Source organism: Enhydra lutris, unplaced genomic scaffold, assembly GCF_002288905.1.
Source record: "Enhydra lutris kenyoni isolate GAN:26980312 unplaced genomic scaffold, ASM228890v2 scaffoldscaffold4, whole genome shotgun sequence".
Lineage (NCBI taxonomy): Eukaryota > Metazoa > Chordata > Mammalia > Carnivora > Mustelidae > Enhydra > Enhydra lutris.
In genome coordinates, this window is record NW_019154088.1 from 23,796,419 (window position 1) to 23,819,939 (window position 23,521).

The 23,521-nt window shown below is 55.3% G+C and overlaps 3 protein-coding genes across 5 annotated transcripts in view; 2 read left to right on the forward strand and 1 right to left on the reverse strand.

The window, feature by feature from the left end:
- The first annotated feature begins 887 nt into the window (after nt 1-887).
- On the forward strand, nt 888-1,964 carry LOC111140726 (leukotriene B4 receptor 2). Its single transcript, XM_022492942.1, has one exon. It carries the CDS (start codon nt 888-890, stop codon nt 1,962-1,964), a length of 1,077 nt encoding a protein of 358 aa, XP_022348650.1.
- A 3,646-nt stretch (nt 1,965-5,610) lies between these two features.
- Nucleotides 5,611-6,701, forward strand: LOC111140700 (leukotriene B4 receptor). Its single transcript, XM_022492908.1, is given in 2 exon segments — nt 5,611-5,689; nt 5,692-6,701. Coding segments are annotated over 2 exon segments (1,080 nt in total). The 5' UTR covers nt 5,611-5,619.
- Nucleotides 6,702-8,700: 1,999 nt separating this feature from the next.
- The window catches only part of LOC111162403 (adenylate cyclase 4), a 15,758-nt gene continuing 937 nt past the window's right edge, over nt 8,701-23,521 (reverse strand). The window contains exons 2-25 of one of the 3 annotated variants that reach the window (XM_022526817.1): nt 22,469-22,666; nt 22,221-22,382; nt 21,437-21,586; nt 20,633-20,781; nt 20,443-20,554; nt 19,598-19,725; nt 19,285-19,443; nt 18,893-19,025; nt 18,517-18,690; nt 15,405-15,448; nt 15,193-15,279; nt 14,920-14,989; nt 14,479-14,576; nt 13,724-13,808; nt 13,478-13,615; nt 12,744-12,854; nt 12,299-12,483; nt 12,057-12,141; nt 11,444-11,602; nt 10,017-10,163; nt 9,628-9,735; nt 9,421-9,535; nt 8,967-9,091; nt 8,701-8,882 (exon numbers count right to left, since the gene is read on the reverse strand). In XM_022526817.1, the coding sequence (XP_022382525.1) occupies nt 8,730-8,882; nt 8,967-9,091; nt 9,421-9,535; nt 9,628-9,735; nt 10,017-10,163; nt 11,444-11,602; nt 12,057-12,141; nt 12,299-12,483; nt 12,744-12,854; nt 13,478-13,615; nt 13,724-13,808; nt 14,479-14,576; nt 14,920-14,989; nt 15,193-15,279; nt 15,405-15,448; nt 18,517-18,690; nt 18,893-19,025; nt 19,285-19,443; nt 19,598-19,725; nt 20,443-20,554; nt 20,633-20,781; nt 21,437-21,586; nt 22,221-22,382; nt 22,469-22,666 (3,075 nt within the window). In that variant the 3' untranslated portion in view covers nt 8,701-8,729. Of the gene's footprint in view, nt 8,883-8,919; nt 9,736-10,016; nt 10,164-11,443; nt 11,603-12,056; nt 12,142-12,298; nt 12,484-12,743; nt 12,855-13,477; nt 13,809-14,478; nt 14,577-14,919; nt 14,990-15,192; nt 15,280-15,404; nt 15,449-18,516; nt 18,691-18,892; nt 19,026-19,284; nt 19,444-19,597; nt 19,726-20,442; nt 20,555-20,632; nt 20,782-21,436; nt 21,587-22,220; nt 22,383-22,468; nt 22,667-23,521 lie in introns of those variants that run through there. The other 2 variants (XM_022526806.1, XM_022526822.1) reach the window with 2 other exon arrangements.

Consider the following 23,521-nt stretch of genomic DNA (forward strand, 5'->3'; position numbering starts at 1 on the left):
GAGGAGTAGGTAGGAAAGTGAGGAAAAACGAGGGCTCAGAAGGATCAGAAGTCTGGAAATAGGCCAAGACAGAGCAGCCGGGGGAATGAGTAATCTGGGTCACCTTCTCTGCTAAGTGCAGGCCCGGGAAGGCTGAGAGCATGTAACAGGCAGGCAGCAGGACTGGGACAACTGGGGCCAGAAGTGGGGGAGGAATGAGTGCAGAGGCAGGACCCCAACTCAGGACTCAGCAGTGTCCCTACTCACCTACATGATCTGGCAACCTAATCTGTACCCTGCAGCTTATCCTGTTTCCTAGGGAGGCGGACTCTCACACGCCTGGACGTGTTAGTGATGGGAAAGAGGAGAGTGCCGGAGGGGCCCCAGTGAGAGGCCGGAGAAGAGCTCCACCTTATCCCTCGCCATTCTCATCTCACAGGGCAAACCTGACAGGCGCAGGACAGGAGCAGGCACATTACCCACTGTGGCTGTGACTTTCAGCTTCCCCAGGCTCCTGGTGGGCCCAGGATCCTACTAGCTCCCGACTGGGTAAGTGGATCTGCTCATGCACTTGGGACTTCCTACCACTCACCTTCGCTGAGGTAGAAGGAATGGGGCTGGGCAAAGGAGGGCCCAGCTACAGGGGTGGAGGTGGAGGTAGTGAGAGCCTGGGAGTCAGGACTGGGAGGTGGGGGGTGGTCAGCAGACAGCAGGGATTTGGGTTCCAAGAAGCAGTGTTTGAGCTGGGGCCAGGGTCCACCAGGAAGTAAAGTCAAGGCTCCTAGACGGAAGGCAGGGAAGTGGGGGGAGACACAGTCCCTTCTCCCCTGGCAGAAGGGGCCTTTGCCCCACCCCCTCAATGCCTTCTATGGCCCTTTCCGTGCCCTCCCCCCGCCAGGCGTGGAAGAATGCTGGCCTGCTACCGACCCCCAGGGAACGAGACGCTGCTGAGCTGGAAGGCCTCGCGGGTCACGGGCACGGCCTTCCTGCTGCTGGCGGCGCTGCTGGGGCTGCCCGGCAACGGCTTCGTCGTGTGGAGCTTGGCGGGCTGGCGGCCCGCACGGGGGCGACCGTTGGCGGCCACGCTCGTGCTGCACCTGGCGCTGGCCGACGGCGCGGTGCTGCTGCTCACGCCTCTCTTCGTGGCCTTCCTGGCCGGCCAGGCGTGGCCGCTGGGCCAGGCGGGCTGCAAGGCCGTGTATTACGCGTGTGCGCTCAGCATGTACGCCAGCGTGCTGCTCACCAGCCTGCTCAGCCTGCAGCGCTGCCTGGCCGTCACCCGGCCGTTCCTGGCGCCCCAGCTGCGCAGCCCGGCCCTGGCCCGCCGCCTGCTCCTGGCCGTCTGGCTGGCCGCGCTGCTGCTCGCCGCGCCGGCCGCCGTCTACCGCCACCTGTGGGGAGACCGCGTGTGCCAGCTGTGCCACCCGTCGCCGGCCCATGCCGCCGCCCACCTGAGCCTGGAGACGCTCACAGCCTTCGTGCTCCCCTTCGGGCTGGTGCTCGGTTGCTACGGCCTGACGCTGGCGCGGCTGCGGGGCGCCCGCTGGGGCGCTGGGCGGCATGGGACTCGGGTGGGCCGGCTGGTCGGCGCCATCGTGCTCGCCTTCGGCTTGCTCTGGGCCCCCTACCACGCCGTCAACCTCCTGCAGGTGGCGGCCGCGCTGGCTCCGCCCGGAGGGGCCCTTGCGAGGCTGGGCGGGGCGGGCCAGGCGGCGCGAGCCGGGACTACAGCTCTGGCCTTCTTCAGCTCCAGCATCAACCCTGTGCTCTACGTCTTCACCGCCGGGGATCTGCTGCCCCGGGCTGGCCCCCGCTTCCTCACGCGGCTTTTTGAGGGCTCGGGAGAGGCTCGAGGGGGCGGCCGCTCCAGGGAGGGGACCATGGAGCTCCGAGCTACCCCTCGGCTCAAAGTGGTGGGGCAGGGCCGGGGCGATGGAGACCCCGGGGGCGGAGTGGAGAGGGACAGTCAGGGATGGGATCCTTGACACCAAAGCCTACGACCTGGCCTGCCTCTTCCCTGTCCCCTTCCATCGCCCCTCCCCCAGAACTCAGGGAACCACTCTGGAGGGTTTGGGGACCCTTCTCTGGCCACAGTTTGGATCTTTCTGGACAGGCCTAGCTCCCTCCAAACGGAGTGACTGCAAGGAGTGATGGTGTTGTGTGCTTGCAGGTTGTCCTGGGCCCCTGTTGGATAGCTGCTGACTTGCTGCCAAAAGCTACTGTGAAATAAAGGGGGGGCATCACGTGATGGCGTAAGCATGCCCCCACTGGTGGTTCATCATGACTGACTTGTACCCAAGCCACCTGGTTCTCTGCTGGGTCAGCCCAAGGCTGGGCACCGCCAGCCTTCAGTGGCATCTTGACTTGTCCTCCCCAGCCCAGGTGGCCTAGTTCCCCCAGGTCAACCCATTGAACCACTCTGGAAATAAAGGGAGAAAAAAAGGAAAGCTATGGGTAGTTGAATGACAGATGGGGACAGCATCCATTCTCTGGGGTCTGAAAGAGCTGAGGGGAGGAAAACCTGGCTCTGGAAGAAGAAAGACCATCCGTGGGGCTTGGAAGGAAAGTTTTCCCGTCTTGTGGCTGGTACAGTGGGGAAGGAGCCCTGGGCGTCATATTTGTCTTCCCCTCTGAATCTGACTCTTCCCCCAAAGGTCACCTGACTCAAAAAGGACCCCAGGAGACTGCACATGCTCACCCTGGGGATGTTTGGGGCCTGGGGCTGAGCAGGTATGGGGAATGGTGTGGATGGCTGGAGGACAGGAAGAATTTTTCAAGGAGGCGCCCCCCTTCTTTGTCTCTTTTTTTCTCTCTGCCAAATCTTGACTCCCCCAAGAACTCAGCACTCTCCAATACTTCTTGGCCCCCATCTTTGGGAGTCTTTCCATCTCTAGGTCCCGAAGCTGTTTTGGATCCAGACGCTTTTGGGTTTGGAGAGGTAGGATAGGATTCATTTTTAGAGGGTGTCCATGTGCACACACATGTGGTCACTAGATTGACCAACTCATCCGATTAGCCCAAGACTTTCCCAGTTTTAGTGCTGAAAGCCTCTTGTCCCAGTCCCCTCAGTCCCTGGCAAACATCACTGGCCGGTTACCTGAGTGCTGCCTCGGACCGTCACCCCAGGTTCTGCTTTAGTGACTGTTTGTTTACACCACAAAGGCAGAGGCCAAGAAATATCTAAGGAAATTCGGTCCTCAGGGTCACGCCAGGGCCACCCAAACTGGGGCGGGGTGGAGCTCTGGATGTGGGGGTCAGGAAGTACACTTAGAGTAGCTAGTCTGGGGTGGAGAAAGAAAGGCCATTGAGAGACATGGAGGTGGGGAGTAGTGTGGGACAGGAGGCAAAGACAGCTCAGCTTCTATCAGATGGAGCCTCTGGTTGACCCTGGAGCCCCGAGTCAGAACCTCCCCAGACACGGACAGCAGGGGCTTCTTCCGGGTCTCATGTGCAGGGGCAGAGGCTCCCTAACTTCCTCTCTTCCAAAGTCCCCGTCTCACAACTGTGGTCAGAAGGCCCTTCCTCAACCCTGTCTTCCTGCTGCGGTTTTAGCCCATTTCTTTGCATCACATCCTCTGCCTCACAGCTACTGGGTCGGCTCTGCACCGGGCTTTCCTCAAAGCAGAGAAAGTGGGCTTGCTGCGAAGGGTAAAGGACCTCCATGACCACCATCACAGGCCGCATCTTTCCTGACAAGTGACAGAGTTGGCAGGGAAGCAGGAAGGCTCACAGTCAGATTGAAGGAATGATGTTTCGGATGTTAGCCCCTGCAGGAGAGGTCAAAGCGGGAGACTGCCCTCCCTCCAGGAAGGGAGAAGAGTGACCATTTGGGGGGGCTGTTCCTCCTTGCACATTCCTGGTTTCCCCTCCTGGCAGGGCAGGTGTGAGGCATCACTGCCACTACCACCTCTCCCTCTGCTCAGCCTCTACTTTTTCTGTGTGTCTAAGGTGGTACCAGACAGCCAACTATGGGAAGGTAGGAAAGAGGTGCTGCTGACCTCTTTGACCAGTGCCCAGATCTTAAATCCAGATTCATGTGGCAGGGAAGCCACATGGGCAAGTGCAAGGCAAGTGGCTGGGGAAGGGGGCAGAAACTGAAATTCTGTGGGATACTAAGGAGATCCTTTGGACTTCAGCTTCTGCCAAAGGGAAGGGAGAACTGACTGACCTAGAGCTGAAGCAACCACTTTAAATGAGGGAATAGATGCGGGTGCTCCCCTGCCAACTCCACTCATGGCTTGAACCCAAGCCAAAGACAGGATGGTGTCCTCTTTAAGCCCTGATGTTACCTAAACCCGAACCCATAACTTAGCCACAGGTCTAACCTACACTTCCTATTAATCTAAAAATCTACATTATTTACACAGTGGTATAAAGATACCCATAGGGGCACCTGGGTGGCTCAGTGGGTTAAAACCTCTGCCTTCAGCTCAGGTCATGGTCTCAGGGTCCTGGGATCGAGCCCCGCATCGGGCTCTCTGCTCAGCGGGGAGCCTGCTTCCTTCTGCCTGCCTCTCTGACTACTTGTAATCTCTATCAAATAAATAAAATCTTTAATAAATCAATAAATAAAGATTCTGGCCTCTCAATCTGAGCCCATTTCCCTTCTTTGGCGTCCCTCCCTCCTTCTCCTGTATGACAGTTTAGTACTCTATCCAACTCTCTAGTCTAGACCTGCATCTGAGGCCACACCCCAGCCTACTCACTCCCCTCACCCCTTTCCTCTCACTGCACCTTCCTGGGCTCTTCTCATCTGGTCCCACCCCTGAGGAGTCTTCCTCCCTGCTAGGCTCTTCTGGAACACAAAGACTATTCTCCCCCACCCCACAGTGAAGGGAGGGCTAGGACTTTCAGCCCCACCCTCAGCATGATGTGTCTTCCCCCTCCTCTGCTTCTTGGTACTTCCTCTCTGGCGAACTTAGCCAACAGCAACCAGACCTGGGGCTGGGGACCCTGGAACAGGGGACCCTGGAACAGAGGCAGGTCTGGGAATAGGCTACGCCACTCTGCCCCAGCCTTGAGACTGGCACCAGCTTCCCACCGGTACCCGGCAAAGCCTGGAAGTAAGTATCCTAGGGGTAGGGGAGGTATGAGGCAGGATACAACCGTGAGAGAAGGTGCAAAGGAATTTCCAAAGAAGGCCTGAGCAATGGTTAAAAGGACGGGAGAGGACTTGTTCTTGTCTTGTAGCCTCAGACTCCTCCCCATCCCTGTTCTTCCTGGTGGGCCCTGGGCAGCTCTGGAGAGAGTTAGTCAGTGACTGGAGGAAGTCAGTGGGACTGAGGGGGCTAAGGGCCTGGCAGGTGACAGAGAAATTAGGCTTTTGAGGGGTGCAGCTTTGGTAAGGAAGGTCCCCATCCCCCATGTCGTTCTGGGTCTCAAAAGGGAAGGAGGCAGAAAGGGTAAGAAAGTACTGGGGCTGCTGTTGCTCCATATTTTGCAACTGGGTCCGTGGGCAGGAAGGAGCCCCATGATCCAGTTAGAAAACCAGTCTTTGTGCTCTGCCAGGTCCCCTGAAGACAGGTCCGTTGATGAAGTGCTGAAGGCAATATATCGCAGAGGTGCATCTGCCGCTGCTGATCTTGGAGATGGACTAGAGTACTCAGGCTAGGTGTCAGGAAACGTTGGTCCCTTACCCTCATGCCTGTGTTCGCCCTCACCCTCCAGATCCTCGCAGTGGCCACGGACCCTACATCTTGGGCAGTACCTCCTCACTAGGGGTCATGTTCATCGTTCCATTGACTATCATCCTACTGTCAGTGGCGCTGGCTGTGGGGCTTCCAGGCAACAGCTTTGTGGTGTGGAGCATCCTGGTAAAGATGCGGAAGCGCTCTGTCACTGCCTTGTTGGTGCTGAACCTGGCCTTGGCAGACTTGGCTGTATTGCTTACCGCCCCCTTTTTCCTCTACTCTGTGGCCCAGGGCGCCTGGGGTTTTGGACTGTTTGGCTGCCGCCTGTTTCACTATACCTGCGGAGTCAGCATGTACGCCAGCGTCCTGCTGATCACGGCCATGAGTCTGGACCGCTCGCTGGCAGTCGCCCTCCCCTTCGTGTCCCAGAAGTTTCGTACCAAGGCCGTTGCCTGGTGGGTGCTAGGAATCATCTGGGTGATGTCCTTTCTGCTGGCCATACCTGTCATTATGTACCGCAACGTGAGCTTGAGACAGGACAACCAGACCCGCTGCTTCCCAACGTACTCCAGCGAGCGAGCCAAGGCATTCCATCTGCTCTTCGAGGCCCTTACCGGCTTCCTGCTGCCCTTCCTGGTGGTGGTGGCCTGCTACTCGGATATCAGGCGCCGGCTGCAGGCCCGGCGCTTCCGCCGCAGCCGCCGCACGGGCCGCCTGGTGGTGCTCATCATCCTGGCCTTTGTCGCCTTCTGGCTGCCCTACCACCTGGTGAACCTAGTCGACGCGGGCCGGGTGCTAGCCGGCAGGGGCGCGGCGCCCATGGGAGACCCGCTCTTCCTGGCGCGCCACGTGTTCATCGCGCTGGCTTTCCTGAGCAGTAGCGTGAACCCCGTGCTGTATGCCTGCGCCGGCGGCGGACTACTGCGCTCGGCCGGCGTGGGCTTCATCGCCAAGCTGTTGGAGGGCACCGGCTCCGAGGCGTCCAGCACCCGCCGCGGGGGCACCCTGGGCCAGACGGTGAGGGGCGCCCCCGCCCCTTCCGAGGCTGGCCCCTCTGGGAGCCTCGCCGACTCCATCGACGCTCTCCAGTGAAGCAAACTGAACTAGCCCTGGGGGTTGCTGGTGGTAGTGCTGCTGCTGCTGCTGGTAGAAGGACGCTGGCGGTCCTCGTGGCAGAATGTTCCCCACATTGGCCTGACCCAGTTTACCTCGAGGAGGAGGAGGAGGAGGAGGAGGAGAAGTAGAACTGGAGTGGGGTGGAGCGGAAGAGGAGGGAGGGGAGGGGCGGGGCGGGGCAAGTAAGGGCAGAGTGAAAGCCTGGAGCAGCTTTGAGATTAAAACTGGTATCCCGTTGGGTCAGCCCTGTGTGGGGCACGTGCACTAGGGGCAAGAGGGATGCTCCTAGCTCTCTTAGCGGAGGGGGTCCTTCTCAACAGGTGAGAGGCACATCCTTTAGTTTCCCGTGATTTTCAGTTTGGAAAGAGACACAAAGGCACAGAAACCAGAATCCCCTCTCCTCCCCCATTCTGAGGCTCTGCAGATCATACTTAGAACAATACAGGGCTACAGACCCCTGAAGGAGCTGACCAAGGAAGACCACCCATGAAGGCCTATCACTCCAGACTCCCTGAATCAGCGGATGTTCTAAGTACACTTAGCACTGCTGTGGGACTTCTACCCTGAAGCTTGTGATGGGTATCACTGTTACTATGACTCCAACTTCCTGCTACTCATCTTTGTCCTTTCAGTGGGCAATGTTCTAGGGGACTTCCCTCCATTTTCCAAAGAGGTCTCACTTGAAAACAAACTCATCAGATCTCAGTCCGTGGAATTCTGCACATCAGCTTTCTGCCAGTACCCAAAATACACTCTGATGCCCTCTGTAACCCTGGTCATTCTTAGGAAATTAAGATTCCTGTAAGTGAGAGAGTTAAGTCTTTCTTTCTGAGTGATGACTGTTGTTTTAGAGAGCCTGAGACTGGTTCTGTTCCAGCTGCATTTTAGGAAGATGGTAGAAGAAGTGGCAGCAGTGTACTTTCGTAATCTCTCCTGTAAAGATAGAGCAACTAGGAGAAAAAACAAGAATCCATGTGTAACATCTGTAACAAACCTAGGGTGTCAAGATATTGCTCACAGACTCCAAATATGAGCAAGGAGGAATGAACCAGGGATACTTCAAGACCCATCTAAATCAGCACCTGCAGAAGGAAGCTAGAGGGTATCTGAGGGACCTGAGAACAAGAGAAGCCCCAAACTGTCTACAGGTCTTGGCTGGAAAGCATGGGTCAATTCGACAACAGGGAAGGACCCAACAGATCATTTCCCAGGCCTCTAGTGCCCATGCTGCCTTGGAAGCACAGAGTAGATGCTTATTTAGTGTTTACTGAATGAATAAAGGTCAAATGATATTTTCCTAGCCAATATTTGTGGGTGGGAAACAGGAAAAGACAAATCCTTATTTTGAGACATGTGGCTAAAATTCTTTATGCTTCCAAGGTGTACAAAATGCTGGAATCAGGCAGGGAGGCCGAGGCAGTCCTCTTCCTGAGCTTGTGAAGAATCACTCCTTTCTAATACACTCATGATCATACTCGTGTATGGACACTCAGTTTAGCTTGGGAAGAAGCATCCTGCTGAGAGGCAAAGAGGTGTTCTGTAGCTATACCAGGAGCTGCTGCTGCTGCTTCTTTTTTAATAGATAGAGGAGAGAAAGAAGGGGGAGAGGGAGAGGGAGAGAGAGAACCTTTTTTTTTTTTTTTTTAAAGATTTTATTTATTTGACAGACAGAGATCACAAGTAGGCAGAGAGAGAGAGAGAGGAGGAAGCAGGCTCCCCACTAAGCAGAGAGCCCGATGCGGGGCTTGATCCCAGGACCCTGGGATCATGACCTGAGCGGAAGGCAGAGGCTTTAACCCACTGAGCCACCCAGGTGCCCCGAGAGAGAGAATCTTAAACAGGCTCCATACTCAGTGCTGAGCCCAATGTGGGGCTCAATCTCACCACCTTGAAATCATGACCTGAGCCGAGATCAAGAGTTGGACACTCAACCCACTGAGCCAGCCAGGTGCCCCCAGAGTCTTTTTATTGAAGATCTTAGAATAGAGAGGATGGGTGGGGGTCTCAGGCTAGGGTGGCTGAGGGAGGGCCAGTTCGTGTCAAATCTGTGTTCAGGAAATAGGTGCAGAGCTGCCCTTTGCCTTTGACCTTGATGATGCCCCGGCTGTAGCAGGTATAGCCTAAGGACTGCAACACCCGGGCTGTCTCTTCAGTCACCTGTGATTGAAAGGGTGTGAGCCTGGAGTGTGGGGGTGGCCCTATCCCCTCCCCCAACCCCGTGCTTCCAATGTGCCTCCTCACTTGGATCTTGCCCAGGACTCCTGTACTCTCCATGCGGCTCGCAACGTTCACCGTGTTGCCCCAGATGTCATACTGAGGCTTCTGGGCCCCAATCACTCCAGCAACTACAGGTCCGTGGTTCAACCCTGACAAGAGGTATGGTAAAGAGGGGCCCTGGGAGGTGGTGGGGGGAAGATTTGAGGAGGGAGAGAGGAGAAGGAAGCTCCAGGACTTATGGTGAAGGACCTGGAGATCTCAGAAGAAAGGAGAACGGGTCTGGAGGGATGTGGCTTAGGGAAGGGGTAGCTGACCCCCAGAGATCCTGGCCCAGCAGCTTCATGCTCTGCCTCCAGGGATGAGGCTGGAGGGGGTCCAGGGATGAGATGGAGAGTAGCTAACAAATGACTTGGGGGAGGAAGAGCCTAAGAAGGTGAAGAGGAAGTCCCAGACTGGCCCAGCAAGAGAGGGCCCTCACCCACACGCAGGCGGAAGTTGTTGAATGAGTGCTTATTGATGACATCCAGCTTTGATCCAAGGGCCACTGCAAACTCCACCATGGTGCCCAGGTGGCTGCAGCTTCGCTCAGCATCCTAGCAATGGGCCGGTCCACCAGGATGGGGCAGTGAGGGCCCAGCAGTGCAAGACCAGAGGGGGGCTGGTAGGAGAGGAAGGGAGGTTGTACCTGCTGTGTGTCCTGTCCAGAGGTGGCGTTTAAGCCTGTGGCTGCCATGTAGGTGCTGCCGATGGTTTTGATCTTCTCCACCCCACTAAACTTGGGCTTTGAGAGCAGCTGTACAGAAAGGAGGTTGTGTCCCCAGTCTTTCTTACTCCCTCCCTCCTCCATCTCAGAAGCCCAGCCCCAGGCCTTTAGAGACAAAGGACCAGGTTGTGGGGTCAGGGAGTGTGGCAGGAGGGAGACTGGATCGTGGGAAGAGTCGCTGGAGAGCTGGGGATCAGAGGAGCGGCATGGCCAGGGAGAGAAGCATGGGCCCCTGGCCGGAGAGCAAGTGGGCAGGAGGGACTGGTGGGAAATTCTAGCACCCAGGACTGGGGGACCCTTGGAGCTGTCACCTCATCAAAATCTGCAATGATCTCATTGAGCAGCCGCAGACACTCTAGACCCTCGTGGTTGATGTTGGATTCAGAGTAAAATTCCTTAAAGTCTGGAACTGAGGCGAACAGGACACAGACACACTCGTAGGATTGGTGGTAGAGATCCTGGAGGGTGGGAGGCTGGGATGAGGGAGCAAGCCACGTTCTTTCCCCCGTGGGTCTGCATGGGCCCCCTTCCCTGTGTCCATACTCTTACTCCTCTATTTAAGAAGGACTGGAGAGGTGGGAGAGGGATAGGGCCAGGTTACCCTGGATGTGTGACTCGTTAGTCAAAGATTGGGTCTCATTATGATTCCAGGAGAGATAGGGGTTTGGAGTCAGGGTCACCTCATAGCAATGTGAGAGGCGCCTCTTCAAGAACTGGGATCATATCAGTAGGAACTGTCTTTCTGTCCTATCTTGCTGCTAATGGGTATTAAGCCAGTTAACTCAGTTTACAAAGATAGCTTCAATTTGGAAGATAAAATAATAGGGGAAATGTGCAAAGGAAAAATAAAAGTAAGACAGGAAAGATGGAATCTTATTCAAAGTTGGTTCACAAAAGGGGTGACCCGAAGTCCTTGTCAGTCCTAGGTTCTGGCTCTGGGCTTTCTAGCAGCCAGTGTGAAGACAGAAACAGGAACAGTTACAAGAGTCCCAGTATAAATAAGAGTAGCGGAAGTAGATCTACTGCCAACCTTGAGCGCAGAGAGCAACTGGTGGGGGCATAAAGCTGTGAATAGACCCTGACCTGTTTCTTTTAACATTCCTCAAGACAGGCCAACAGTATCTCCATAGCAGACAGGGAGAAGTTCAGGCAGTACAGGCAAAATGGCGCTAATATGTGGGTGACCTTCTCTGATGGTCTGACTAGAGAGCATTTGAGGATGGAGATTAACATCTACCAATGGAAATTCCTGTGGTAGGAAAGTTCTGAGTATGTGATGTCTGATATGGTTGCCATTGGCCATAAGCAGCTCTTAGACACTTGAAATGTGACCAGTGAGGCTAAGGCCCTGAATGTTCCATTTTAATTAACTTAAATGTAAATGGCCCCACATGGCTACTGGCTACCATCCTGGATAGTGCTGGTCCAGAGGGCTGGGTGTATGTTCTCCATACATCTCCCATCAACACTCGAAGAAGCTTCTGGAAGGTATGGAGTGGCCATGGGTTGGAGAAGACACTCCTTCTAAGTAAGTACTTGGAACGCAGAGGTTCTGTGCTCAGCAGACTAAGCCTAAGAGCTTATTAAAACGGAGGCACCTACCTGACAGGGACAGGGACCCAGGCGGCCACCCAACCCAATGTGGGGGAGTCCAGAGATGATGGGCCGAGGGCCAAGATTTTCATCCAAAATTAGTTCCTGTGGCATCTGGGGCTCAGGAGTCAGGGGTGGGAGTCACCTCATTGCGCCGGTTCTGGCCGATGAACTGGGGGGCCACGTGTGCGGGGAGCACATTCTCTAGCAGCAGCCGAGTCAGGTTCTCCATTGTTTCTGTCTCTTCCTGCTCCTGCCGCAGCTTCTTCTTCCACAGAAAATCCAGGCGGCAGTAATACTCGTTCTGGCAAGGTCACCAGGGGCCCAAGTGGAGACACGGTGCAGGGAGAGCCTCAGCTCCTGAGTGTTCACCCCCCACCCACACCATGATGCCTCAAACCATACCACTCCCCAGTCTAGAGAGAAGGCCTAAGGGCTGACTACCCTGGGGAGGCTACCTTGGAACTAGATTCAAACTAGACAGACTTGGCAGCAGATTTTTTTCTCATGGGTGGTTTTCCTGGACTTGGGGTGGGAGGGACAAGGGAGAGAGAATTTGAGGGCACCTCCCTTGGGGAGTGAAGGAGAAAGAAAGGGAGCAGGAAGGTTCACTTAGAAGCTTCCGGTGGACACACTACTTGGATGTAAGATGAAGATGTAAGATTGAGGGAAAGGGTGAGAGAGACCAAGCCACAAATATGGGGACCCTGCCTCCCCCTTTAAAGGGAAGCTCTGTTGGGTTGAGCTGGGTGACTTACCTGCCGAGCCAGGACTAGGAGGGTGAAGAAGAAGATGAAGAAGGAGACAGCTCCCATGAGTTTGGGCTCCTTCAGCACCCCTGGCCTGAGGAGGCCATGGATCAGGGTTGCCCCTTGCCCTGCCCCTTCCCGATGGCCTCCTCCCTACCCCCAGTGCCCACGTAACCCTTAGCCACCCTCCCCCTTTCAGGTCAGTGAGGCGAGGACAGCTTTGGGCACCTCTGTTCCGTGGCGATGCGCACCTGGAGTCCAAGGGATCTGGATAGAGGCGGGCGATAAGGCAGTCGGACAGCCAGGCATGGGAGTACAGGAAGAGGGAGCAGGAGGCCCCCAGCCACAGCAGGAGCAGCAGCAACTTCAGCTCAAAGCTCATGTGCAGAAAGAGGGAGCAGGACAGGAACCCCAGCACGCAGCAGTGCATAGAGTACTGTGGGGTGGGGTGGGGCTGTCAAGGGGTGGAGCATATGCCACATGCCGGGGTGGGAGAATATCTCAGGGCTCCTGTCCCACCCTTCCCAGGGCCTAGGTCCTATCTGGGGACAAGGAGTGTCATACACAAAAACACACACCAATTGTGTTTTATATCCATCCCAATTCACAGGATGGAATGTTTTTCAACTAAAGGGGTAGCAGACAGGCAAAGGCAGGCTCCGGATAAAGTGATTCAGGGCTGTGAGGAACACTCACCGGGACGCTGATGAGAGGCAGGGACCCAGGGAGCTCCCAGGAGAGGTTGAAAGCCACGGAGGACACATTGGGAGCCCGGGAAGGGCAGTTTGATGCTGCTGGTAAGAACAACTGCAGAAGGAGGTGAAGAGCTGAGGTGGGCAGGCAGCTCCTGGGGCCCAGTGGTGGCTTGTGCTGGGTTTCGGCTGACCTAGGGATGAGGGCCAGACTCCTCCAAAGGGGGAGATCCTGCCATTTCTGGCTGGTGAGGGAGCCTTAGCGCTGGGGTCCTTGCTGGGCAGTCAGGGATGGGAGGTGAGGGTGTCCTGAGTGCTAGTCTGCCAGTGGAGCCACTGTGTGATCTCTTGCCAGCCACTTAACCTCTCTGGGTCTCAGCTTCCTCTTCTGTGACTTGTCTAGGGCATAATTCCTAAGGTGTCTTTCAGAGATAGAATTCTAGGAGGATAGAATTCTGTAAGTTCTGAAAAATCTGCCAGACTCAGCTACAAAATCATAGTGAGTGAGCTAAACAGCGAATATCTGCCTACACAGAAAAGATAGGAAGGATGTCCACCAGAGAGCTATGAACAATTATACAGGTGGCAGATTAATTTTACTCTTTATACTGCATCCAACATTGCCAGAATGCCCTGGCCTCAGTGCAGCTGCTCTCCCAAATCCAGGGGTCCCCACTCAGCCTCTAATGGGTCCAACAGGCCCTGATGGGGCTGCCTGGGGCCCCCTCTTGCCCTCACCAGGCTGGTAATAGCCATGACAAAAACGAGGAGGATGGTGGCAGTGCCCAGGGCAACTCGCAGTCCGGGCCGGGTGGCCACCAAGCCAGACAGTGTGGGAAGCCAGTGTAGCATCTTGGGGCCTTTCAAGACACACTTCTGTGGAAGGAGCACAAGAACCTTAGCCATGTGGCTGGGGTACCCCATCTCAGGCCAGGTCGTGGTAAGGGCCCAGCTCACCACTTCCACCCCCCCAGCCCACCTCACCGTCAGGTGCTCTGAGAAGCAGACGAAGAGGAGGAGGAGGAAGAGAAGGAAGGTGATGCTATAGGTGATGGCCAGAGCTGGGGGCCTAAAGGGAGACAAGAGTGAGTGAGGCCTTGAAAGGTCAGAAGATGCTCTGTGTGCTGGGAGGGTGCTGTGTACCCTGGCTGGGAGATGTGGGGAGGAACAGTCCTGGGGATCTGAACTGATCCCCGCTGGGGTCTGCGCTGATAAAAGACATTGCATGCCAATGATCCAGGAAGGCTGAGGGGGTGTAGGGCGGTGGTGGGGTGGGGCAGGAACAGTACTGGAAGGCGGCAGGGGGCTCACGAGGGGCCGAGGCTGCATTAAACCAGTCTCTGAGCCTTCAGGCCAAAGCTCTTCCACCTGGCTGCGTTTTAGACGAGTCCTTGCAGCCCCTCCCAGCCATGGGCTAAAAATGAGGACCTGCTTCCTAGGCTCATCTGCTATGAGATTTGGGCTTCTCAATGAAACAGAACCTGTTTCATGGAAAAGTGATCAGGACCCAGAGATAGGCATGTGAAAGTGCTCAGATTATGTAGACAGAACACAGGATGTGTGATAGTAAAAATGAAGGCTGTGATTATCACTGCTTCCCCAGAATACATACTTCCTCTGTGGCTCCACATCTGAAGCCAAAGGGAAGTGGGTAAAGGAAGAAAGTGTGGGTCAAGGATCAGCAGGAGCCTGGTGGTCTGTGTCTGAGACTCAGGGCCACCCTTGCCTGGGGCTCTCACCTGTTGGTCACCAGCATCTGGATGATGAAATTGGAGAGGAAGACCAGGAAGGTGCAGGCTGCATAGTATTTGAAGGCGGGGAGGGCAGAGAGTCGATACTGGAAGGACAGGGGTCAGTGTGGCGGCAGGAGTGACCAGGGCTGCCTGTAACCTTGGCAATGTCCACTGCAGGCAAGGAGCAGGTATCCCAGCTTCCCATTCAGTCTCAGGTAGCTGCTACGGCTCTCCCAGGAGCCGGCCTCCTCCCTCCCATCCCCACCTAGTAATCCAATCTATAGGGTTACCTCCATTTGGAGAGAGGCACAAGTCCCTCAACCTAGAATCACAAACTGAGCAGACCTGAGGGGTGAGGTATGACCATGGGGCTTGCCAGCTCTCCAAGGCCACAAAGGCCTTGGAACTAAGGCTAGAAAATTCTCCACTGCCACCCCCCACACCCACCTCTTTCTCCAGCTCCTTCTCTCTGAAGTACAGTGTCAGTGGGCTGAAGTCCTTTGACTGCTTCCATTGTCTGGCGGGAGGTGGGGGGCAGTGAGCCCCAGAGAGGAAAGGGCAGGGCAAGGCGGGTGGGGGGCCGTGGTGGCCAGATGTGGGTTTTCCTGGGCTGGAGCAGGGAAGCTGCTCCCTTCCTGCTGGGTCATCAGGGGAACACACCCGTTTGCTACCTGGGGGCCCAGCCCCACACCCCTCCCAGCTGCCTTCTGTTCTCCATACTTCTGAGAGTTGAGCTGTTCGATGACTTGGAAGAACTTGGCATCCCCAGTATCCAGGTCTTCATCTAGTCCCCGGGGGGTACGGCTCCTGCACAGTGAGAGCCCAGCCTGTCACCACAGGAGACCCTCCACAGCATGTGGGCAAAGCAGGAGCAGCCCCCCTAGGGAGGATGGAGGCAGGTCACTCAGACAGAGATGCTGGGGCCTCCTCACCGGTCCAGGCTCCACTGGGGGCTGAAGGAGGCAAAGGCCTTCTCCTGTTGGGAGAACACAGGGGAGGGGGAGATGAGGCAATGCTGAGCATCCCTGAAGCCTCTCTAGGGTGAGGCATTCCATATCTATACACGTCCTTGGCCTTGAGCATCTGATGTGTTTCCCCTGCTTCTGATGACTTCCTCTTTCCATCAAATCCATCAAATCCCTGCCCTTAAGGGAAGGGTCAAACCACATTTATTCCTTAAAGGTTCTTCCGGACTCTTCAGACACCCAGGGTTCTTATGCTCTTATTTCCTCAGTTTCTACCACTTAATGAGACAACCCTGTAGGTTTGAGGGATGGTCATCTTCCCTAGGGACTAACCAAATCCCAAAGGCGGAGACTTGCCTATCCCCCCAGCATGCCCAAAGATCCTTGTTGGTTTAAATTGAGGGACAATGCCAAACATTCTGACTCCCTTGTGGTCAGGCTGAGCTGGGGCGTGGTGGGAGCAGAAAACAAAAAACCTAGAAGGAAGGGAAGGAGGAAGGAAAAAACCAAACCTGGTCACACTCATTCTTTTCTGCAGTAAAAGGAAGGCATGCTGTGTGCAAAGAATCAAAAGCAAGCAGACAAGTAAAGCCCCAAGAAAGAGAGCAAAGCACAGCAGCCACTGCCCAGGGCCAGGTGTCTGGGGACCATTCTTTCCTGCTCCCCTGGCTCAAGTGAAGGCAGCAGAGTCACAGGGGGCCACATCGTCCCCACAGACCCAAACCTGGCATATAGGAGAGGGAGAGGGGAGGAGAAGGGAGATTAAAAGGGATGTTCCAGGGGCGCCTGGGTGGCTCAGTGGGTTAAAGCCTCTGCCTTCGGCTCAGGTCATGATCCCGGAGTCCTGGGATCGAGCCCCGCATCGGGCTCTCTGCTCGGCAGGGAGCCTGCTTCCTCCTTCTCTCTCTCTGCCTGCCTCTCTGCCTAATTGTGATCTCTGTCTGTCAAATAAATAAAATCTTTAAAAAAATAAAAAAAATAAAAAAATAAAAGGGATGTTCCAGGGGCGCCTGGGTGGCTCAGTGGGTTAAGCCGCTGCCTTCGGCTCAGGTCATGATCTCAGAGTCCTGGGATTGAGCCCCGCATCGGGCTCTCTGCTCAGCAGGGAGCCTGCTTCCTCCTCTCTCTCTGCCCGCCTCTCTGCCTGCTTGTGATCTCTCTGTCAAATAAATAAATAAAATCTTTAAAAAAATAAATAAATAAAAGGGATGTTCTAGGTAGGAGCCCATCTATGCATTTTGGTCTGAGCCTAATTTTTTTCAAACTACCTTGCTCAATGCCTATATGTTATTCGAAGGCAGGGAAAACGTTTTATTCATTTCTGTCTTCTCAAGAACTAGCTTAGGGGCGCCTGGGTGGCTCAGTGGGTTAAGCCGCTGCCTTCGGCTCGGGTCATGATCTCAGGGTCCTGGGATCGAGCCCCGCATCGGGCTCTCTGCTCAGCGGGGAGCCTGCTTCCTCCTCTCTCTCTGCCTGCCTCTCTGCCTGCTTGTGATCTCTCTCTGTCAAATAAATAAATAAAATCTTAAAAAAAAAAAAAAAAAAAAAAGAACTAGCTTAGTGCCTGCCACATGGTAAGTGGTTTAAGATTGTGTAAGGATGGATGGATGGATGGATGGATAGATGGTTGGATGGATGGATGGTATTATACTAGTATAAACCGTGCGCCAACACCCCAGAGGTCCCCATTGTAAGGGTAAGCTGATGTGATTCTCAGGTTTTCTAACATCTGACTGAGGGCTTGGCACTTCAGGGGGTGGGAAGTGAATTTCTGGGCTGGTGAAGTCCTGACTTGGGAGATACCCTTGAATTAGGGGTTCCTACCTCTCTACCCTGATACTTCTTAGCCTGCACACTAGTGGGTCTTGGGGAGGTGTGGCGTGGATTCTGGGGGGCATCGCACCACAGGTATTACACCCAACACTGTCTCACAGTCCCTGGGCTCCCATCAAAGCCCGCCCTCTACTCTATCTCCCCCTGGGGGGCTTCATCCTGCAGGGGTCAGAAGGGTCTTGGATTCTTTCTTCCTCTCCCTCCTGCCCACTAAGCCCTTCTGGCCCTTCCCCTACTCTATGTTAAGGCTCAGTATTAGGTATTCTCCTGAACCACTGCTGCCAAGGTTCCCCCTGCCTCCACCCCACTCCACAGTGCTCACTGATCTCTGGCCTGCTTTCCTGCTGGGTGGGTGGGGTGGGGAGATAGAACACAGAAAGAGTACTCTGAAGTCATCCCACATACCCAACTGGGTCTACCCAGTAGAGAAGATTCTGAGCAGAAGATATGCAGAAAGGTGGCTGGGAAAGTTTGGGGAAGATCAGGTGAAGTGGAGGAGAGCAGGCTGAGGAAGCTATTCCTGGGGCAAGCCTTTGGGGACATGGCCTCAGTCCCTGCAAGAGAGGGTTCTGGCGCTTGTTACCAAGCATCAACCCTGAGAGCCAGCTAGTCGGGGAGATAAAGGTTCCTGCATCAGCTAGTGGGTCACCGATGAGCTGAGGGTGACACGCACAGGATCAACCAGTAATCCACCATCCCCTGGTGTCCTCTTCCCTCTCTCCCTGACCCCTGCCTGCTCAGGATGACTTCCTTCAAGGCCATGTGAGATTTTCCCTGTCACCTCATTTTATCCTCACACCAATGCTGGAGAGTGGGACAAGAACCGATTTGCCCGCACCTTCCCAGTCCTAGTGAGGATGAAAAGAGAGGGTCCAATCTCAGGAATGGAGTTGGACAGAGACATTGCCCAGTGGGAATGGCTGTAAGCACTGGCTTCAGACCCAGGACGAGTGTGGGCTATACCTCTGTGGTACTGATGGAAGGGGGTTCCTGAGTGGAGGCTGGGGAACAATGGACATAGTGTCTATAGGATTTTGTATCTCAGGTGAGCTCAGAGGGCAGTGATCTTTGCCCTTTCTTTGGAAGGAAGGGCAAGGAAAGGCCTGAACCAGGGACTGGGGCAACCAGACTGTTCAGGGCCTTGGGATGTCATCAAGTGACTCACTGGTGGTGAGGACAGGAAAGTCGGGAGGGGTGGTGAGGGTGGGGTTATTAAGTGCTCGGGCTCAGATGGAGATGCACTTACCGGGAGAGGGGTAGAGGTGGACACAGGGCTCTCTAGGTGGCTCAGGTGGGCAAAAGGCTTGGCCGCGCCCCAGGACTCCAGGTAGCGCGTCATCAACAGTGATGGACGCATCTTGGGGCCCTCGAGAGAGGACAGCAGCCCTCCTGCAGTGCCCTTCTCATCCTCCTCCTCAGCCTGGGGCATATGAGAGCTGAGAGTCAAGATCACAAATGCGTTCTACATTCTCCCCACACCCCTTAGAAGGTTGGCTCTCCTTCCCGCTGATGCACACACTGGAATCCAGGAATTCAATGTTTGGCATAGGAGAAGAGATCAGGCCTGTCAGCTGTGGGTGGTTAGTATGGGCCAGCCCATGGGGTCCAGGCTGGGCTTTTACCCGGGGATCGATGACGAGGTAGGTGGGCTCCCCTAGCTCCCGAAGATATGGGTCCCGGTGTTCCATGGATACATCCTCTACAGCGTAGGCCCCTGCTAGCAAGGCCAGGGTAGCCCCTGTAATATGCACTCGTCTGGAAAGAGGGGTCAGTGAGAGTCAGGAGGGAGGGCCTGCAAACCTCTCATTTTTTTCCCAGGGTACTTCCTGGAGGTCTGACCTTAAACAAGGCCCTGTGCTCCCAGAGGTGTCTCCCAGCACCCCTCCCTGCACATCAGGATCTCCCTGAGCCCCAGGTAGGATTGTGCTCATTTTAGGAAACTATGAATAAGATGGCAGCACATGCGAGGCCCGGCTGGTTTCTTCCTGTGGCCTCCTGCAGCCCCACGTCTCACCCTGGCACGCCACCCGCCTCCATGTGGTTGGCCAGCGTGACATCATGGGACCAGACGTCATACTGCCACTTCTGCAGCCCGATGACTCCACAGAGCACGCTGCCCGAATGCACGCCCACACGCATGTTGATGTCCACGCCAGTGGCTGCGCGGAGTTTCCTGAGCAGGGTATGCAGGGGACAGTCTGAACACTACCTTCGGCACCTATGCATGCCATACACCTCCCTCTCTCCAAGAGGTCCTCCAGTACCCTGCCTGCTCCTCCCCCACATCCATCCCTGGGTAGCCCTCCTGCCCGCCCACCTGAGCTGACCTGATGGCCCGGCACATGTCCAGCCCCATGCGCACGCAGTTGATGGCGTGGTCGGGCAGGGAAAGTGGGAGCCCAGAGACACAGTAGTAACAGTCTCCCAGAATCTTGATCCGCATGCATTCATGCTCCTGGGAGTGTGTGTGTGTGCAGAGGGAGGAGGGGCACCTGGTTAGAGGTCAGAGGAGGCACGAGGGTACTGGGACAAGTGGGAGCAAATGGTATTCCTGAACAACTTCTGAGGTTGGAAGTCTCTGAGTCAGATCTAGGGATTCCCTTAACTTGATATGGGGCTGGCTGAGGTTGGTGGCTCTCCCCCAGCTTTGGCACGTGTAGGGTGTATTCAGATTTGAGCACATGAGTGTGGCCTCAAGACTGCAGTTTTCTGGGGGAAACTGAAGATTAGGTTTGTTGGGGGGGCATCCCTGGGGTCTGAACAGGAGGCAGTGCTGGCCTGGACTGATGTTGCATGAGGCAGAGACTTCCCTTGGAAAATCTAAGATTAAAACATCTGAAAACCTCTCTAGATTTGGTTGTAGTGTCCAGAGACCCCCTACACTGAGGGCTTGAGCATATTTAGGGGTGTTGTCATTGGGGCATTTGTGGGGCATTGTTGAGAAGTCTCTCCAGGTTTGAGGTGTGTGGTGAGCAGCTCCATACCTGGGGTTGTTTGAAAGGGTTTCCTAGTTCCATTGGAATATCTTCCATTAGAATACATGGGCTCTGAAATGGGACTGGGATCGTAGGTGGCAGGAGTTTCCCTTGTAAAGGGTTCTCCAGGGTGGGCATTTGAAGATCCCTGGGGGGCATTTGAAGGTCCCTGGGTAGGGAGGGAGGTCCCCTCTGACCTTGGCAATCTGGTCGAACTTGCCAAAGAGCTCGTTGAGCATGAGCACCAACTCCTTAGGGGAGCACTCACTGGCCAGCCGTGTGAAGCCCACGATGTCAGCATACAGCACGCTGGGCAGGGCAGAAGGTGTCAGTGGGGCCAAGATCTCAGCCCATCCCCCCTTCCCCTCTGGCCATCCTCTCTCATACCTGACTCCCTGGTGCCTCTTGACATAGAGGCTGTGGAAGTTGTTGGTGCTCTCTGGCCGTGACCCCTGTCCAGCCTGAAGCCGTGCCATGATCTCTGCCTTCATCTCTCGGGCCAAGTAGGCAGGAAGGATGGACAAGAGTAGGTGTTCCTAGAGGAGATCACTATGAACAACCAGCTTCTTGCAACCTAAGGCCAGCCTCCCAACAATCTAGGAGCTCACCCACTTCCCCAGCCCCACTAATGTGCCCCAGAGTACTCCCCCAGGTGCTCCCCATCACATAGAGCTGGGCTTCAGCACCCCATCCTGCACTAAGGGACTAATCACCTTTAGGGACTGAACTCCCAGCACCAATGCCAGAATTAAAGTTCTTCATTTAGTATCATAAAAGTGCTTTTACAGGGTGCCTGGATGGCTCAGTGGTTTAAGCCTCTGCCTTCGGCTCAGGTCATGTTCTCAGGGTCCTGGGATTGAGTCCCCGCATCCAGCTCTCTGCTCAGCAGGGAACCTGTTTCCCTGTCCCCTGCCTGCTCTCTGCCTACTTGTGATCTTTCTCTCTCTGTCAAATAAATCTTAAAAAAAAAAAAAAAGGAGTAATGTTAAAAAGAAAAACTGCTTTTACAAGCTTCAGGGTTTTTGAGACTTAACTCTCCAAGGTGGGTGGTAGCCACGTTTTACAAAGGAGGAGAGAAAAGGGCAAGTAGCTTGCCCAAAGTCATTCGCCTTGCAAAGGAGCCCCCTTGTGTGATATAAACAACTCCTTTTTCAAACCCTGGTCCCGCCTAGCCTCCCAGGCCCAGCATACCTGGTGCTTCTTCTCAGTGTCCAGCCTCCGGCGCGAGTGCAGGGACCGAAGGGCCTCCCGGAACGTGGCGCGGAGCGCGCGCTCCATCAGTGCCTTGTGATAGGCTCCAGCCACGTTCCCGCACAAGAACAACACGGCGTTTGCTGCCAGCTGGGGGAGAGGATCAGCCTTAGAGGGTGCTGGCCGCAGGTGGTGGGGCAGTGGTTACGAGTGCAGCTGGAGTTTCTCCAAGAGGATTGAGGAGGACTCCACAGTTTGAGACCTAAGTATTTCCAGGCAATCGGTGCCACTCTGCCGTGCCCGTAGGGGGCGCTTTCCCGGCCCCAGTATCCCTGCTCTAGACTCAGTTGTGCACCAAAGAGGCCTCCTAGGTCTAGAAAACCTTGCACACACGTTTCCTCTGCCTGGAATACCACCCCACCATCTAAGCCCCTCCGCGGCCCCTGAGCACAAAACCATTCAAGCTCCAATTTTTACATTCTCTGTGAAGGTTCTGTCATTCAAATCTGTCCCCACAACTCTGGTCCCCTGGTGAAGTCCCTTCCCCGTGGGCCCAGAGGCGTCTTCTAGTGTCTGCACCCTCAGGCTGCAGTGATGTACCAGCTCCCTGAGGGCACCGTCTGGGGCTATGGTTCTGTATCCTGTGCTTAGTGTGGCACCCTGCCGTGGAGTCGCAGCTGGGCGAGAGGTCGGCGCATGCTCAGAGGAACCAATGGCGGCCAGTAGAATCAGTCCTGCGCGCCGCCGGGCCCCTGGGCGCATCCTGTGCTACGTGCATTCTCACCTGGGGCAGCAGCGGCGGCCGGGAGTCCGGCTGAGGCCCAAGGTACAGCCCAAGGACCAGCAGGTGGGACAGTGATGAAGCAAGGCCCGCAGCTGCGGCATCCCGCATGCCCAAGGGCAACATGGCATACACCGTGAAGATGATGAAGAGAAAAAAGGACACCTGGGGAAGTAGAGGCACCGGAAGCTGCTGGCTGCTCTTGGCCTGGGTGTGCTCCTGCTCCCTGCTCCCCCTGCCGCTCCTCTCACCTGGTCCCAGGCGCTCACCAGGCCCCCAGTGAACAGGAAGCCGTGGCCTAGCCCAAGTAGCGCTGCCCACACGAGGACCGATAGGGGACGTGTCCAGCGCTGCAGTCGTTGCTCACGGGAAGCCAGGCCCAGGAGAAGCGAGAAGCCACCCAGTGCACACAGCACAGTGGTCAGGAAGCCCGGGTCTGAAACTAGATCCTGTGGGGAGGGGGTGCTTGTGGAAAGACTGGAGTGCGTAGGTTGGGGAGCTCCTCCGAGCTGAAGAGCAGGCAGCCCCCCAGCCTGCTTCTGGAAAGTGTCTTTAACTCAAGTCAGAAAAGGAGACAGGGCATTTGGGCCGGCCATTCAGATTAGCTTGAACCATAGGAAGTTGCCAAGAATCTGTTTTTAATCTACAGAGCCTGCTGTCTCATATGATTCAACCTAATATCTCACTGGCAGCCGGGATGGGGAAGGCTTGGGCCATCTACCCAGAGTCTACCCATATGGCGCATTTGTGAATCCGGGACCTTTCTGAGCCTGTTTTCTTATCTGTCAGGTTGGAATTAGAATACCATCCTCGGGTCCGCATGCAAGTGAAAAATCCTACCTCATGGGACACTTAGGAATGAGTGTATCCAAATCTGGCCAATTTGCTTAAGATTTCCTGCCCTGGACACAGGTCTGGGAGCAGCCCCTCCCAGCCCCAAGAAGTGCTCTAGCAGCAAGGGGCACCTGGAACCTCCCTCCCCGGCAGGGGTGGGGATTCAGGGGGGAGCCCTACACTTTCACCACCCACCTGTGGACGTGGACCTCCTGCCCCTGTCCCTGTCCTGTGTCTCCACCTCTTTCTGGACTTCCAGGTGGCCCAGAAAGAACTGGTCAGTTTAGTGGCTTCCCCAGCTTGCTTCCAAAAAGTGAAAAGAAAACTTGGAGCAAGATATTTCCAGAAATGGAATTGAAGACCCCCTTTCTCCAAAAAAAAAAAAAAAAAAAAAAAAAAAAAAAAAAAAAAAAAAAAAAAAAAAAAAAAGAAAAAAAAAGGAAGAAACTGGAAATGGCTTTATTTGGGGA